Source organism: Kogia breviceps, chromosome 2 (assembly GCF_026419965.1).
Source record: "Kogia breviceps isolate mKogBre1 chromosome 2, mKogBre1 haplotype 1, whole genome shotgun sequence".
Classification (NCBI taxonomy): Eukaryota; Metazoa; Chordata; class Mammalia; order Artiodactyla; family Physeteridae; genus Kogia; species Kogia breviceps.
The window spans coordinates 112,697,271-112,715,313 of record NC_081311.1 but is presented as its reverse complement, the minus strand read 5'-3'; the positions used below and the strand labels follow the sequence as shown (position 1 = coordinate 112,715,313).

General features: G+C 32.6%; 1 protein-coding gene across 7 annotated transcripts in view; it reads left to right on the top strand.

Moving 5' to 3' along the window:
• Positions 1-18,043, top strand: part of LRP1B (LDL receptor related protein 1B) — a 1,895,525-nt gene that overhangs the window by 1,183,833 nt on the left and 693,649 nt on the right. For 6 of the 7 annotated variants that reach the window (XM_067025946.1, XM_067025948.1, XM_067025949.1 and 3 more), the window contains 2 exons: positions 11,901-12,101; positions 17,415-17,660. In XM_067025946.1, coding sequence (XP_066882047.1) covers positions 11,901-12,101; positions 17,415-17,660 — 447 coding nt within the window. The remainder of the gene's footprint in view (positions 1-11,900; positions 12,102-17,414; positions 17,661-18,043) is intronic. The other variant, XM_067025945.1, reaches the window with a different exon arrangement.

Sequence of the window (18,043 nt, the reverse complement as noted above, 5' to 3'; positions counted from 1 at the left end):
AAGAATCACATTACGTACAGTATGCCTCTTTCACTCATAATTGGAGAAGGCCTATTATCACAGGTTTTTTTTAATGTAATGATGTTTATAATGCTGTAATCTGAATATGACTGTAGTACTATATGCCATAAAAAATTTATAACAATTCATCCATTATTGTATACCTGGGCTAACATGAAGTAATCATATTGCTGCTTCTTCATTATCAATGCATGAATTATTATACCCGTAAATACATATGAATCTTATTCACATTATTCTTTTCATTTTTGATGAAAAAAATAATATAAAATCTACAGTATTTTGTATTGTATAAGACAATATTGATGTAGGCACTGACAGACAGATGATTCATCTTGTGAATAGACAACATAATCTTATGGTATTGATAAGGTAGGTACTGTAAACATATTTTCTCTTCCTTATGATTTTCCTTAATAATATTTTCCTTTAGCCTACTTTATTGTAAGAATACAGTATATAATACACATATCATACAAAATACATGTTAAGGTTTCCAGTCAACAGTAGGTGATTAGTAGTTAACTTTGGGGGGAGTCAAAAGTTAAACTTGGATTTTCAACTGTTCCCCTAACCACCATGTTTTTGAGGATCAACTGTATATTATAGTCAGGGAATCCGGGGAGGAAAGTCCTTCTCTCTTGGAAAAGAAACTCAGAAATGCCATTCTTCAGAATGGAAAAATAAATGAAACCTTTGACATTATACATTGATGATAAGATTATAAGGAAAATAGGGCCCCCAGCTGTTAGTAGAAATGTAAATTTGATCCAGCCTTCCCACTTCTAGAAATTCATGTAAAGAACAGCAGGAGTATATACAGATGTAGAAGATCTGAAGAATTAATGTTTAGATCAAATTAATAAAAATATAACTATTTTTAGAAGGCCAAAAATAAATCTTCTTTTACAGGATTCGGGAAATATTTTTTAAATGAGCATTTGTTGTCACAAACAACTTCAATAAATTCCAAGAAATAGAAATAATGCAGGCAGAATTCTCTGATTATCATATAATAAACCCATAATTATGAAGCGTAAACCACTCTTCCGCTTAGAAATTAAATAATAAAATAAAACTTTTTTTTTTTTTCTTTTTTTTTTTTGCGGTACGCGGGCCTCTCACTGCTGTGGCCTCTCCCGCTGCGGAGCACAGGCTCCGGACGCGCAGGCCCAGCGGCCATGGCTCACGGGCCCAGCCGCTCTGGCGGCATGTGGGATCTTCCCGGACCAGAGCACGAACCCATGTCCCCTGCATCGGCAGGCGGACTCTCAACCACTGCGCCACAAGGGAAGCCCAACATTTTTTATCTTAATTCTAGAGGGAATCAAACTAAACTTGTAGAACTTTTACAAAATAAAGATACATACTTATCAGAATATATCTAATATAAATAATACATTGCTCATGGGAAAAATCATAACTTTCTAAATTTATATGCAGAGTGTCCCAAAACTCTCAATGTATTTTTAATCTTTAACAATTTCAGAAGTATAAATACTATAAATTTACAAAAGACATCATTTGAAATTTTAGTTATTGTTAACATATATTTAGTTTTATGAATCCTGGATAATACATTTTTAAGTTTGGTTCTAGTAGTTTCCCTCTTAGAGGGGCTGAACCAAAAATACATTTTAAATTTTATATTCAAAATTTATAGAATTATATGTAACTAAAAATTTACAAAATTATAAGTAATTGACATAAACTTTTAAATGATTTATATGTTTGTAGTATTTATTTTTCTAAAATCATTAGAGGCTAAAACTATTCTGAGACATTTGAGACACCTGTATTTACACTAAGTAATTAAAAAAATAGTTTTTGGACAATGTGTACCAGACACAGTGTTCACCAACTCCTTATGCTTTACTGTATTTCTCAACTCCCTTGCATTTAGATTGGGGTCAAATGACTAGTTCTAGCTAAGCACTGTGAGTCGAAGGGACTATATCATTTCCATGCAAGGCAGTTAAGCTATAGTGAGCATCTCCTTACTGTATGGGTCGAGGGGGCACACATACAAGATGGACGAAGGCTACCTTACCTTCCCTGATTTTTTTATGAACAAACAATTCACCTTTACTGAGTTAGGGCCCTGGATTTTAGGGTTTGTTACTGCAGCATAGCTTATCCTGACTAATGCAACATCAAACTCAAGAAGTTAGAAAATAACAAAAGAAAACATAGGGAAACAAAATCAAATTAATATTTGAATTTAGAAAAAAGAAAGAAAATAGAATAATGTGAAAAGTCAAGAATTAGGTTGTTGAAATAATAACTAAAGTCACTAATACATTAACTGACCTAATAAAGAAGAACACATTGAAAATGCAGTGCACAAAATGAGAATGGGAATATAATCACAGATGCTGAAGAAATTATAAAAGTTAAAGAAACTATCTATGAAGTATCATAGAAGTGAACATAAAAATCTGTATTAATAAAATCATATAGTTTTTTAAAAATATAAATTTCCAAAATTAACTCTAGAAAGGAAAAAAATAGGCAATATATTTTATAAAAATTTAAAAAATAATCAATATATAACCCCTGTCATTATTCCACCAAAAGCTTCAAGTCCAGATGAAAATTTCTATCAGATATTTAAGAATCATTGCTACAATGCTGTTTTATCTCCTCCAGAGAATTAGAAAGGAATAGAAACTTTTAAGCAACATAATGTTGATTTTCCAACCACGAAAGTTAGTACCTCCCATACACACAAAAATTACAAACTCTCTGATGACTACCGTTATTTGAGATAAAATATGAACAAAACCAGCAATATATTAAGAGAATAATTCATCATGAAAAAACATCCTCCTCTGGTATATTTGTTACAATTAATGACCCTGCATTCCTACACTGATAGATCATTATCACCCAGAGTCTGTAGTTTACATTAGGGTTCACTCTCAATGTTGTACAAACTACGGATTTTGACAAATGTGTAATGATATGTGCTATCATAGTATCATAGTTTCACTGCCCTAAAAATCCTCTGTGCTCTGCCTGTCATCCCACCTTCCCCCCAAACCCTGGCAACATCTGATCTTTTTACTGTCTCCACAGTTTTGACTTTTCCACAGTGTCATATAGCTGGAATCATATAGTATGTGCAGCCTTTTCAGATTGGCTTCTTTCACTTAGTAACATTCATTTAGGTTCCTCCATGTCTTTTCACGGCTTGTTAGCTCATTTCTTTTTGACACTGAATGATATTCCATTGTCTACTTGTACCACAGTTTATTTATTCATTCAACCTACTGAAAGGCAACTTGGTTGCTTCCAAGTTTTGGCAATTATGAAGTGGCTATAAACATTTGTGTATAGGTTTTTGTGTGGACATAAGTTTTCATCTCATTTGGGTAAATACCAAGTAGTGTGATTGCTGGATCATACAGTAAGAGTATGTTTGGTTTTGTAATAAACTGCCAGACTGTCTTCCAAAGTGGCTGTGGAATTTTGCATTCCCACCAGAAATGAATGAGGAATTTTTATTGCTCGATACCGTCGCCGGTATTTGAGTGTATCAGTGTTTTGGATTTTCATCATTCGAATAGGTTTATAGTAGTATTGTTTTAATTTGCATTTCCCTAATGCCATATGATGTGGAGCATCTTTTCATATGCTATTTGCCACTAAATTGTTTTTAAGAGCTAAATGTCGCAAACAACCTAAATAGGCCAAAATAGGGCACTAGGTAGAAACATTATGGTATATCCATATGGTAGAATACCTTGCAACAATTTAGTAAATGGAAATCATTATAATACACTGATATGGACATTTCCCTATGATTAAGTTTTGAGTGAAAAGTCAATGAACATATTGGTGGGCATAATATGTAATATTGTTTAAATAAAAAGAAAATAAACACAAGTATATTCTTCTCTATAATAATATTTCTAGAAGGTTTCACAAGAAACTGTTGTCAATATTTGTCTTTGAAAGGGGGAAAGGATGGCCAGGGAAAAAGAGTGAGAGGGTCATACTTGTACAGTCTCCCCTTACAACTGACTGTCTTTCCAAGTGATAGATTGGTGTTGACCCATCACCTTTCACTCTAGATTCCACTAGAAAAATTAACATACATTTTCAAGTAAGGTCCCAAGGTTGAATTAAGAGTTAAGGATGAAGTAGTGTTTAGCAGAAGAATGTAACAAACTAACTGGCACACAAGGGGATTTAACTCTGACAGTAGCTTCATAAACATCATCCTTTGTTCTGATCCTCTCGTGTAATGAAAATCCATTGTAGGCTTGTGGGAATGGCAAAGTGTTATTCTTTTCTATGTTTAGGTTTTTTTGTTTTAGTTTTTTTCCCTTACCCCATTGTCGTATCAGTAAATAAAAAGTGAAATGGTGAGTTTAATCTATGGTAAAAATCAATCTGGATAATTAGAACTAAACTTACCCTACAATGGAATAGTGATTTTGTTAAAATTATATGGTGGATTGTATATGAAGAATTTCTAAATAGAGCAATTTTTTTCCCCTTCCTGTAACTGACCCTATGGTATACTTTTATTCATTTCTGATAAAATAACATGGTGAGCTCTCCATTGTCTATGTGCTCTAAATCTAATAGATGTTTTGTGCATATAGCTTCTTATAAGCCTTGTACGTTACTCTTTTTATTACTCCCACTGGCAGTTTTAAACACTTTGCTGTATACTTACTCTTTTCCTCCTTTAATGCTGTATCTTAACTAGGAAAAACCCTCCATTCTGCCCAGAAGGTGTCTTCTTTAGCTATTGATCCTGTGACCTCCTATATCCCATGGGACCTTAGTCGCTTTTCTTGCTCATGCCTTCAATTTCTTTCTCTATGCTAATTTTTCTTTCTCTTTATAAATATACCTAGCACAGTAACCTCAAAAACATTTGATTTTATCAGTTTTCCTGTCTTCCTCCTTCCCTTCATTGAATCATCTTGTATAGTGTACCTCGATGTCTTTTTTCTCATTCATTCTTTTACCTTTTGCGATCTACCATCTTCTCCCTGCTTTTGATGGAAATTGCTGTTTCAGTTGTCACCAGGAATGATTTTTCAGCCCATCCTCTTCTCAATCTTGAGTCCTCCTTTGCCATTCGGTAACTACGTGAGTTTTCATAGATTACCAAACCTCTAAGGTGGTTTTCTGATCTGTAAAATAGAGATATTAATAATGATAACCAACAGACAGTACAAAACGTGCCTAGAACATAGTATGAACTTAATCAACAATACCTTTGACTGTTAATACTGTATAGTGACTTCTTTCTCTGCAATATTTGGCCTTTCTCTCCAATACATATCCTTTCCTTGAAACTTTTCCTTACGAAATCTCATATTGAATTGTCCTCTTTCCACTCACCATTTAGATTCCTATTTTTATTTCACCTTCCCTTGCTCCTTTTCCCTTTGCCTATCCCTTATATTTAATTTAAAAATATCTGTTGAATACATAATCCATCTCAGACATTGTACAGTTCTTTCTCTTAATTTCTCTGTTTTACTCCTCTCATCTTTCTGTGAGGTGTCCATAGCAAATTCTTCTGTTCCCAAAGTTTCAACCATCACCTCCAGGTAAATGCCTCCCAAATTTCTTTCACTGATGTTGAACCCCACGCTTCAAACCCATTTTTTTCTGTTGCTGTGCTCAATGTCCCACTTTCTCTCCAAAGCCAGAAATTCTTCCTCTCTCCTCTATTTCTGTTAGAAACATCTTCATTCTCCTAAACATTTAAATTTAAAGCAGAAACTACCTTTTGACACTTCCAGCGTGTAATAATTTTCTAGGTCCTACTGGTGCTACCTCTACAGTTTCTCTTAACAGCACCCATTCTGTTCTTTGCATTCACACATCAGAGCTTAAGGTTAAGTCTGTATTATATCTCACTCAGACCTTTATGTGGTCTACTATTTTTCTCCCTGACAATTTTTATCTTCAATCCATTCTACACGTGTTTTTAGGTTCCCCTTACTTCATAAGCTGGGACCTGATCACAGACTTCCTCAAAATCTTTCAGTGGTTCTCCACTGTAAGATTAGGAGACACTCTTGAATTAGGAATCAACATTTCATGAACTGTAGTCCCAAACTACTTTATTGCTGCCTCTGGAGCAAGTCCCACCCTGCTCTGTCTATGCATTTATATAGGAGTTGCATCTTATATGTGGGATAGATTCAACAAATAAAGTTAAAACTGCCTATGTTCAAAATTACCATTGAAAATCATCCACAAAATTCAGTATACATGGTTCTGTATATACAGTTTGATGAAAATTTGTACATAAAGCTATATCATTAAGAAAATGTTTAGCATAAAACAAAGAATAAATATATAAAATATAATTTTATAGTGGATTCACTCAGAAATGGAAGAGGGACCAAATTAAGGGAGAGTTGATTTACTTCCACCATCTATGCCCTGACACACTCCCACTGAGTAGCAGCAGTAAAGTACCATACTATTATATTGTTCTCTCTCTCTTTCTTTTTATTTGCTTTTGCAGAGGGTAGGTATTCGAATGTTAAGAGTATACACATAAGACAGCTGTTTGGATGAAATGCCTTTTTTCTTGTGTCCGTATCTACTATTCCCTGCCACTCTTCAAAACACCTTTCCAAATAACATCTTAGTAAAGCTTTCTCTTCCTCAGCCTTTCAATCATACATCTTTTCTAGTTCCTTGAAGTTCCATAGCACTCTGTAATTGTTATAAGGCTTTTTTTAAAATCTCATCCTTTTTTTATAGAACATTTGTCACCACTCAACTTATTCCTCCACAAGGTCAGGAATTTGTCTTTCCAATTTTCCTACAGTGTTCAGTAGCTAGACAGGTACAAAATACTCAATAAATATTTGCTGAATTGAGTCAAAGCCAAACATTGTTAGAGAAATAAATATGTATGTGGGATTAAAGGTTAGTAGTATACAAATTAAAAGACAAATTGTATTTCAAAAACCAATATTCAAAAAATAAATCATATTATTAAGTAAATCCTTTTGGATTTTTGCAAAGATTCACTTTTCTTCATACCCATATTCTTGATATTAACTGCCAGTCATATCCCAGGACAGAAATTGTCCTCTTGTAGCGTGTTGCCTTTCATAAAGACAAAAGAAAGCCAAGCAGTTCACAAATTAATAAATCTATTTTTTAAAAAATAGCCAAAACAGTTTAACAGAGAGAAAAGGAACTTTGGAAGTGATCATATAAGTTTATTTGAAGAAAGCAGCACATTTTCTAGGAATTCATAGGACCTCTTAGTTTTCCAATAGCTGTTGACTTTCTACTTTTAACCTAAACTGTATATTTCAAGGTTACACAAATCAAAATAGTCCTACAAAGTCCTGAGTGTGTGTATGAGAGAGAGAGAGAGAGAGAGAGAGAGAGTGTGTGTGTGTGTGTGTGTGTGTGTGTGTGTGTGTGTGTGTGTGCTTATAGTAGCTGCCATGATACCAACATACTGATTTTTACTATTTCTATTTTTTGTTGCTTGGCCATTCTTATTATCTTTGCTCAAAGGACAAAACTACAATTCCCACAAGAGTGTGTCTTGCACACATAGTAAGAATCAAGTTGAAAACGTCTTTATAAATAAACCAGAAAATATTATGTAGAACTCAACTCGATAATAAACACCAAATATTATTTTTTTAACCTGTGATATCTCTCTAAAGAAGAATCAGTAAAGACAATTTGAACTTGGTTTACTTGGTTATTTGAACTTATTTGTGCACAATATTTTTTAAAGTTATTTTTAAAGATTTTGTGTTTTTAGATATTGGATGTGTATAACTTCTGTAACACATTTTAGAATTATTAATCTTTATTTTGTTTTAAAAATACTAATTTGATCTGAGTTTCAACTTTCTTATATATATAAAGGAAGGAGCTTAAACAAGGGAAGTTGTAATACTTGACCTTTTACTATGTTATGTCCAGTGATTTCACTATGTAAGTATTTGTCTTGATACAAATCAAGTAAAAATCAACACTCTTTAAGCATATTTACTAAGGTCATTTGCTTTTGGGTTTTATTCAATTAATGGTCATGAAACAGAAATTTAACTAAATGTATCATACCTGGTGTACTCTCTTATCTACATTTTTATAAAAATTAAAACCAAACAAGAAAGGGAAAAGCAATTATGTTTCAAACATCCCCTGCAAAATCAGTGGGAGGAGAGAGCTATTGAAATTTGTACACTTTATCTAAGCTATGTATTCATATTTATTCATATCTCTGGTAACATAATGTATGTTAAAGTTATTAGTCATTTGCATAAGATTTTTCTTTACCTTTTCCAGGCAGCATTTAGATCAGGGATGGCAAATAGGTTTTACTGCCATTCTGACTCTAAAAGATTGATAGTGATTTATGGATGGGTTTGTTGAAACAATTTTAAGCTCATTCTGGAGTCAGTGGTTAAGAATGTCATTATGGAGTGTGTATGAGGAAAATAATGTAAGCTGCATCTTGATTTACAAACTAAAAATGGAAATTACTATATTATTCTTGAATTCTCCCTTCATTCTATTATACTTGCAGATGATCCCATACAATTTAATACTTAAGTACAGGATGTCATATTTTAGACTACAAATATGTATTATGCATTGATCTTGTCTTGCTAACTAGATTATAAACTCCTTGGTGACAGGGAACAGGTCTTAGGACTTTCTTATACTACCTAAACTCTCTAGGAAAGTATAAGGCACAGAGTAACCTCTGTATTTGTAGAAACTATCTGACTTTGTGGCATATGTGTATATGTTTCATCTTTATCATTTTAAAATGAGCTAGTATTTTTTTTTGAAAAGTTACGTGGAAATATAGTGGAAGGAAAATAAAATAACACAAAAGGATTCAATGAAAAATCCATCTGTCTCCTACTCCAGGCACCTCGTCTTCCTCGCCAGAAGCAATCACTTTTCACTATTTCCTGTGTAACCCTCCAGAAAGAATTCATGTAGAGACAAGCCTATGCATGTGCTTATATTGACATATGTATGGAAATATAGTCACAGATATTGGTAAACAGATAATTCTCTCCTAATATAAAAGAAAGCCTACAGCATACTCAGGTGTAGGCCTTTTTTTATTAACATGATTTGAAGATTGTTTTATTTTAATTTATGCAGAATTATCTCATTGTTTTTCACTCAAGTGTATAATTTCAATGTATGGATGCATTGTAATTGATGTTACCAGTCTTGCAGTGCTGATTTAAGTTGTTACCAGACTTTTGCTAATATATACAAAGCAGCAACACATATCCTTGCGTATACATCTTTGCACATCCGGCAAATATACCAATGAAGAAAATTCCGAAATTAGAAATACTGTGGTGAGGAGTTGATACATTTTTAATTTACTAGATTTCATAATATTGGCCTACAGAGAGATTATCCCAATTTGTAGCCCCTTCAACACTGGCGTTGTTTTTATATACTCTTGTCAAGTCTATCTTGGTGTTATACAACTTTTTAATCTTAATCAATCTGAGAGAAAAAATGCTATCATATTGCTGTTTTTGTTTACTTTTTTAATTGAAAGATTTTTTGAACATCTTACGTTTGTAAGCCATTATTGATTCATTGTGAATCTTGCACTTATATGGTTTTATTGATCTTTATCATATTGATTTATGAGGCTTTTCTATTTTAAAGAAATATGCCCTTTTTGTCAAATATAATGATTTTTTTTCTGTTTTATTGATTTTATGTTGACTCTGTAGTTGGATTTTATTGCTCAGTGTGGACAGTATTTAAGTTTATCAATTTGTCCTTTATGTTTTCTATGTTTGTAATGTTTTTGTTTTAATAGCTGTTTTATTCTAGAATGTTTGTGTATTATCATTGTTATTATTTTAAAACACTTCTTTGATCTGTCTATAATTTCTTTTGGTGTAAGTATCAAGTAAAGATTCAGCATTTTTTTTCTCCAGGTGGCTCATCAACAATCCTAACATTATTAATTTTGTAATTATTTATTCTCTACTATTTTGAATTGCCAGTTTTTGTATATTAAAACCACATACATCAATGACTGTACTTCTCATGTCTCTATGCTGCTTAATTATTGATGCTTATTGATATCCTGTTATGAAAAAAATTTAACCAATGTTACTTTAAAACACTTCTAAATATCTGGCATATATAGTTCCTACTAATCAGTGTTCCTGTATTTTTTTTAGAAGACTCCTTATGATAGTTGCAGTTTTATTTTCTTAAGTTTAGGATAAATTCATGGGATTACAATAATATTGTTACTATTTTATTGGGATGGTATTAATTAGGGGAAAAATAATACCTTTAATATATCTTCCTCTCTAAAACCAAACTATATCTTTATTCCAGGCTTCTTTTGAGTTTCTTTATAAACTTTTAAATTTTCATATAAATTATATACAGTTTTTGTGTAGTTTAACTCAAAATACTTTGTTTTATGGTAGATTTTTTGGTTGACCTTTACTTCTACTATATTATCTTTGTATATATGAAATCTATTGATTTTTGTATAATTTTTGAAACTATATATTTTTTAAATTCTTAGTTTCTTATAGTTCTTATTTAGTTTTTATTGATTTATAATTATGTGATTATATTAACTGCATGTAATGATATTCTTTTCTAGTTTTATACCTCATTTCTTTCTATTGTCTAATTACATTACATAATATTTCCAGGCAATAGCATTATTAGTTTTATTTATGATGTTAAAGCAAAATTTTATAATGTTCCTCCATGTATATTCAAATTCATTAATGAAGTGTTCATTTTATGTGAATAAAATAATTCATTTTAAGAGTATTTTGATCAATAAATAATGTTGAATATTATCAAATTTATTTATATTAACTGTGGAACTGATCATTTGTGTTTTTCTCTTATTTGATATATAGTAGCATAGAGAATTATTAATATATTTCTATAAATAAACATCTTTTCACAAATATTTTAAAATTCAGTAGCCTTAAGTTTGAAGAAGACATTTAAATACATAATGACTCTTAGACATATACAATCTAACATTTTTCCATTTCCCTTTTATTTGCCCTACTCATTTTATGAGATGTTGGTGTAGTCAACCAATAACCAGTATTTATCTTTAGGAACATCTTTTATTCATATTACACATTAACATTGTATAATAGAAAAGAGGATTAATTAGAAGAAAAATACAAACATTCTGGAAAGAAAGAATAATTTGCAACAAAAAAAACAGTTTACATAGTCAATACCCATCGCTTTCTAGGAATTTCACATTGTTACTTTTGAAACATTCTAGCTAAACAATAATCACTTCATTTTTTTCTTTCAAAGTCAATAAACATATTTCTCTAAATTTTGTCTGTATATATCTTAGCTACTAAAATGTTTAGTAACATTTTACATTCTTCTATGAAAGGGCATGTACATAAGTCTGAATGTGAGGAGTTGAGTTGCTAAGGTTATAAATGTAAATAGAAGAACATCTTCACCTTCAAAAATAAAGCATTTGCTTAATTTTAGGGCTCCAAAATACAGTGATAACACTTATCTAAATTTAGGGCTCTGAAAAAGACTTATACTACTATAAATATATCTTTAAAATTTGCTTTTAAAAGTAATTAAACTTTCAATGAGTTACAGATTTCTTTTTAATAGGGTAAGGCAATAACTTGAAACTAAAGAAAATATCAAGGCTTTAACTCTAAGAACACTGTTAAAATGAGGACAAGAACTACTCAAATGCTGTCATGAAAATGTCAAATTATCAGCAAATAGATTTCTTGTTAATGGCAATTTGTTCTGCCTCTGACTGAAGACAATGACTACTCATTATTTCAGTGGCTTAATTGCAAAAATTAAATACATGTTGTTGCTATTTTCTTAAGGGAGATGCATCAACAAAGACTGGGTATGCGATGGAGATATCGATTGCGAAGATCAGTCAGACGAAGATGACTGTGACAGTTTCTTGTGTGGGCCACCCAAGTACCCTTGTGCTAATGACACTTCAGTCTGCCTGCAGCCAGAGAAACTCTGCAATGGGAGAAGGGATTGTCCTGATGGGTCTGATGAAGGCGACCTCTGTGGTATTGCACGTTTCACTGCATTGCTTCTTTCTGGAGACTAGAACCTTTTAGTCCACTAGCTGATAGTTATTATAGTAGCATTTGTTCCTTCCAGTCATTTCTTTAAATGTAACTTTTAGGGTTGAATCCTGTTTACATTTTACAGGCACTGTATATTTATTCAAAAAATTAAATACGATCAGAAATCTCTAAAAATGAAGCAGAAAAGGCTACCTGATCCAACTAACTTAACAATTGTACAGCTGCGTTCATCATTTAGATCTCTGAATAGTCAGTGATGTTCCCACAATTGAATTGATTATATTCTGTCAGTGAGTTGCTCAGAACAGAAGACTCCTGTTATTATTAAACTATGGGATGAAATTTACTACCACCCAATGTATTTTGTCAGGACTTTGGATCATTACAACAGAAACCTTTTTTAAAAAGAGGAAAGGAAGAAACTGGATAATGAAATGAATAGAATATTACTTGATTTTATATAATTTTCTCAAAAGTTTTTAGTTTTAATACAGTAGCTTTCTTTAGTATGCTTTATCTAGTTAAAATGATGATTTCAATGTGATAACTTTTGAGCTTTGAAATCACTTTTCACTAGCCATCTCCTTATGCCACCAGCACATATGAAGCAATTACATTTCCTTCTCTGTGGGGAGATCAGAGATTTGGCAAGGAGATTTTAAAAATATGTTTTCTAGATAATACTGAAGGTGACATCAATAGAGTAATGACGAAGATTTACAGCATGATAAGAACAATAATGGAGATGACTTGAGGCTGTGAGAAAATGACTTTAGGAAATGATGAACCTGCCTGATTGGAAATAGGAAAGACAACTACATTTAAGCCCGAAGTTATCATATATTGATCTGAATTGAGCATTAATAGCATACTGAGTGAAATAAAAAAGACTGTTATTCTTTTTTAAATTTATGTAATAAAACATTCTTTCTTCCAAATAATCTGTGATTCTATAAAATAACCTTGAAACAGTAAATGCAACAGTCTTCATTCAGTGATGCTATCATTTAAACAAACAGAAACCCTAAAATTAAATTTAAAAATTACAAATAAAGGATGACAGACTTAGTTTATCTGTATTCACTTCTTTTTCTCCCAACTTGTTCTCCCTGGTGGAGTAGTTTGGTGGATGGAAAGATCTCTTACATTACCATGTATGAGAATTGCTCATGAAGTTTGTAAGAGCAATTCTAAAAGAAGGAAACTATCAACAGTCTTAAAATTAAAAGTGTATAATTATAGAAAAAAATGAGATTTTGACAAGTTTGAATTCTATTCTTCAATTACTTCAATTAAGTCACCTAAGCAGGTGGCTTAATTTCTGGAATTGTCAGTTTCCTTATAACAAAAATGGAGATGATATCTATTAGGAAATCATGGTAATAATACCTAATGCACTACAGGTCTTGAAATAAATTAGTGCTTTTCCATCTTTTCTTCACCCTTTGGGTTAAATGAAGTAAATGAAAGGCAAAGAGAAAATACAGTCATAAAGAAAAATGAAGAGAATCATAAGAAAATGCAGCCTTATTTTCCTATTCTCTGCTCTCTAAATTGGGAAAATAAAAGAGAAAAGGGGATTTCTTCTGAATTCACTTCTCTGTCTACTTCAAGATTGAAAATCAGTTCTTGCTCATCAAGCTACTGTATTCATTAGCTAAGAAGCCTTGCTCAAAGATTTTAAATGGTTACCGGGAGTGGAAAAGGTCACAGTAAAGCTAGGTGTGGAAGTACCAGAGGAGATAAAAAGACATTTTTGTACTGATTGCAGCACTGTGGCATATTGAACTCACATACTCTGTCCTTTATGAGGTGAAGTTGAGGGAGAATTAGAACAATGAAAAACAAAAACAATCACTGGTCAAGGGATTGATTGAATTGCCGAAGGCTCTTCTTTTCTCTGAAAAGGTGCTTTTATGTGTACCTTTGTAGTGTCAGTTTGTAGATGGTCAGCAATATTGGTTCCTGTAGGGAAATGACACTTCCGGTCTCTTGTTTTCAAATCCTTTTCCAACTGATACTAGGTTAGGCCCTGTCCAGCCAGGCGGGGTTGTTGGTTTGAGTGCTGCAGCAATGGGCATAATGAATCATTTACCCAGTGAATATGAACGATATACCAAGTGAATTAACTTTAAATAATTGACATGAATTGGCTTGTAGCTAAAGAGTGGATTTTAGAGAAAGATACCCAAAGTTGAAAGAGTTTTTTAAACCATTTGCTACAGATGGTGAAAATGTAGGGTTTGCCCTCTTCATGTCAACTTCCAAATAGTTGTATCTAAAATAGCTGTTTTTTATCCCCCAACTCTACCCTACCCCCATTGAAGCAAAAACAGGGATTGATTCATATCCTGTTCCTCAATACATGTAAAATTTATGAAAATGACTTATAATCTGTAGACTTAATATTTGGGAGGTGTCTTGAGATGTAAACGTCCATTGTTTGGGTAGTGAGGTTGTTTTCTCCAAATAAATCTTGTCTATAAAATTTTAAAAAAAGAGAGAGCTCAAGAAGATTAGTTGACTCCTGGTGGAGAGATTATTTTTTCAGGGGGAATTTTAAGTGATTTCAAGAGGAAAGAGATATGCACTTAAGAAACAAATAAGAGATTTCAGTCATTCAAGAAGGGAGTTAACTGTTAATTTTTGTTATAAGGGTATGTCAAAGATAAAACTGTATACTCGTTAAAGTGATATTTACTCAGTAATAATTACTGCAATAGGGAAGAGTATCAAACATGAATTGAAATCAGCTTCACCAAAACAAAAGATGAGAAACTTTTTAAAGGCTGGAATGTGCTATGGGAAAGGCACTAAGGGGTGTTAATGGGGCATTGACCCATGTGACTAGGCCATCTGGGTTTGTTAATTGCTGCTCATCCCAGAGAAGAGACAAACTTCTCATATCTTTATGACTGAAGGCAGTGGTACAAGTCAGAGCAAGGTACCCACAGGGTTGGGAGTAAGGGTGAGAGAGTTATCTCCTTAAATGTTTGCATTTTAAAAAGATGGCTTTCAGATCCTGGGGTTGGGAGGAACAGTTCTGGGTGGTAGATGATTGACATCTCAAAGGTACAGAGAAAGGATTTATATTGCAAGTTTTCTAAAGTAACTGCGCTGAGATGGGGCTCAGGGCCCTATCTGCCTATCATCAGGTTTTGGGGGAAACAATAGTGAATTTCTGCAGCATCATGATGTCATGGAGCTTTCTTAGGAAGGCACTTTAAGGAGGGCTGAGGTCGTTTTAGGGATGCTGCCATGAGCTGTTAAAAACTGTGCTAGTGTTTGTCCAAGTCTCTTATTGGCTTGGGAAGAGGGGGTTGGCGAGAGGATTAGACAATGAAATTGTTTGTCCTGAGAGTCTGCAGCTTTATCAGCCAAGACTGAGGGTTCAGAGTTGCTTGACTAGAGTTTGGTCAATGAAAGAGTCTTTGTCAGGTAGCAAAAAATTTAAAAAGAAGCTGCAGGATTTAGGGTTAAGGGGAAATTGACAAGGGGCTAGCCATACAAATATTGCCATTAAATTTATATATTAAGTTGTAGAGTTTCAGCGTGAATTTTGCTTATCCTAAAATCTAGGATTTAATTCCACAGGTAGTGTCAGAAAGAGACATTTGAATGCTGAGAGAACAGTCGTACTTGAAATAAGCTAAAAGCATTGTAACAATTTTTTTCACCCACTGTGTATGATGACATTTCTTTACAGTAATTCTCTTGAAAAAGAATGTCAATGGAACAAAATGGGGCAAAGACTTTGAAACGACTGCTGTTTTGAAATGATTATGATTACAGGTGAACAAACATACTTGAAGGAACCAAGAAATGAATCTATTTTTTTTTCTTCTAAAATAATGCCAAACTTGAATTCTTAGAGAAAACAGTTAATGTAATCATTTTTCTTTTCTTATTACTGTAACTTCTTTTATGGTGACAAATGTGAAGAATAGTTGACCCATACAGAAGTTTAAAATATGTAGAGAATATTTTTGAAAGCCTTACATTCCAGTCCAATTTTTTGAGCTGGATGAATTTCCATAGAGAACAGGAAATATTAGAGGTATATAAGTAATTATTATTGCAATTCGCCAATCATTGAACAACATTCCTTTTCAGTATGTCTCAAAACACACCTAACTGAACAGTCTTTGAAAACTACTCAAATATATTTTTAAAACAAAGACAGACAATGCTTCCTTTGGCCTTATTACTATGTACCTAATAGTATATAATAATAGGTAATATCATGGTTGTGAAAACAATTATTTTCTATTTTCGTCAAGGATGTAAATATGACATCTTGAAATTTCCCAGTTGGACAAATACTAGCTCAATTTAGGGGCAGTTGTGTGCTTCTGGATGATTTTGTTAAATTTTGTTATTCAACAAATATTTTTAACTGCTTACTCTATGCTAGTTACTATGCTAGCTGTGGGATATACCTGGTAAACAGAATGAATATTTTACATATCCTCATGGATCCTACAATCTTGTGATGAAATAGAATGATAAATAAATATATCTAATATGTAATTATAAACTATAAGTGCCCTGAAAGAAAAGTTCTGTTTCTTTATACAACAGTCTACTTGCTGATTATTTCAGACAAAATGCCAGGTCAAGTATTTTTGTGTATTATTTATTATGTTTCCATGGCCTCATTGAATTAATAATAATAACCAATATATGAAGTACAATGTATAATTTACCTAATTTAAAAATAAATATCTAAGAAAATAAAAGTAAATAAATAAATATCTGTAGCCAGTAAAGGACAAACTAATCCATTCTGGATTATTATTATAAATTACACTATAGATGTAGAAAAAGATATATAGATATAATACATACATGTGCATGTGTATGCCTGTTTATTTATAAACACTGAGATAAGTCAGATTTTCAGATCACCAGTGTATGTGAGTCCCTTTTGGAAGCCCGCAAAAACTGATTTTGCATAACTGCTAAAAGGCTCAGCATAATCTTTCCAGTAATAACGGAAACATTGAACTCACTTTAGTTCTGTGGAGTAAAATGAAGTGTACTCCAAAGATTTATAGACATGAAAATCTTCCATTCCCAATTTCTGTCATACAGAACTCTATTTGGTCATTAGATGAATTCTTTCATCATTCCTACCCCAACTTCTGGGACAAAAAACTAAAGAGTGCTTTCTCCATTCATTTATAATATCCTTGCTCTAATTCCAGCCTTAGAGAATTGAGTTCAATGATTAGTATTTAATTGAGCAAAACAATTGATGATGCCCTATAATCTGTTCCTCTCCTTTTATAGATGAATGTTCACTGAACAATGGAGGCTGTAGCAACCACTGTTCTGTTGTTCCTGGAAGAGGAATTGTCTGTTCTTGCCCTGAAGGACTTCAACTCAGCAGAGACAATAAAACATGTGAAATTGTAGATTATTGCAGCAATCATCTGAAGTGCAGTCAAGTGTGTGAGCAACACAAGCACACAGTCAAGTGCTCGTGTTATGAAGGGTGGAAGCTGGATGTGGATGGTGAAAGTTGCACAAGTGTCAGTAAGTAGATGTGTGTTTTGCTATATTTAAGAATAGCAAGTGATATGTGTGTGTGCATGTGCGTTGTGTATCTTGCTATATTTAAGAATAGATATTGAGAAAAAATGCAAAAATACCTCAGAAAATCAATAATGGGTACAACTAATTTTAGAAAAGGCATTCAGGTATAATGTGTCATATTAGACCTACTTCAAAATCTTTTCGACAGAAAATATTACAATAATCCTCTACCATTACAGTCCATCTGATTATCTTTTCCTTAAATAACTGCATTTGACATCTTCCTCCCTAGGTGCTTATTTTTGTATGCTCCAAAGCATTTACTTTTATTTCTCTTTGAATGCTTTTTAGAACCCTCCAAAGACTGGCCCTGTCCCACACTT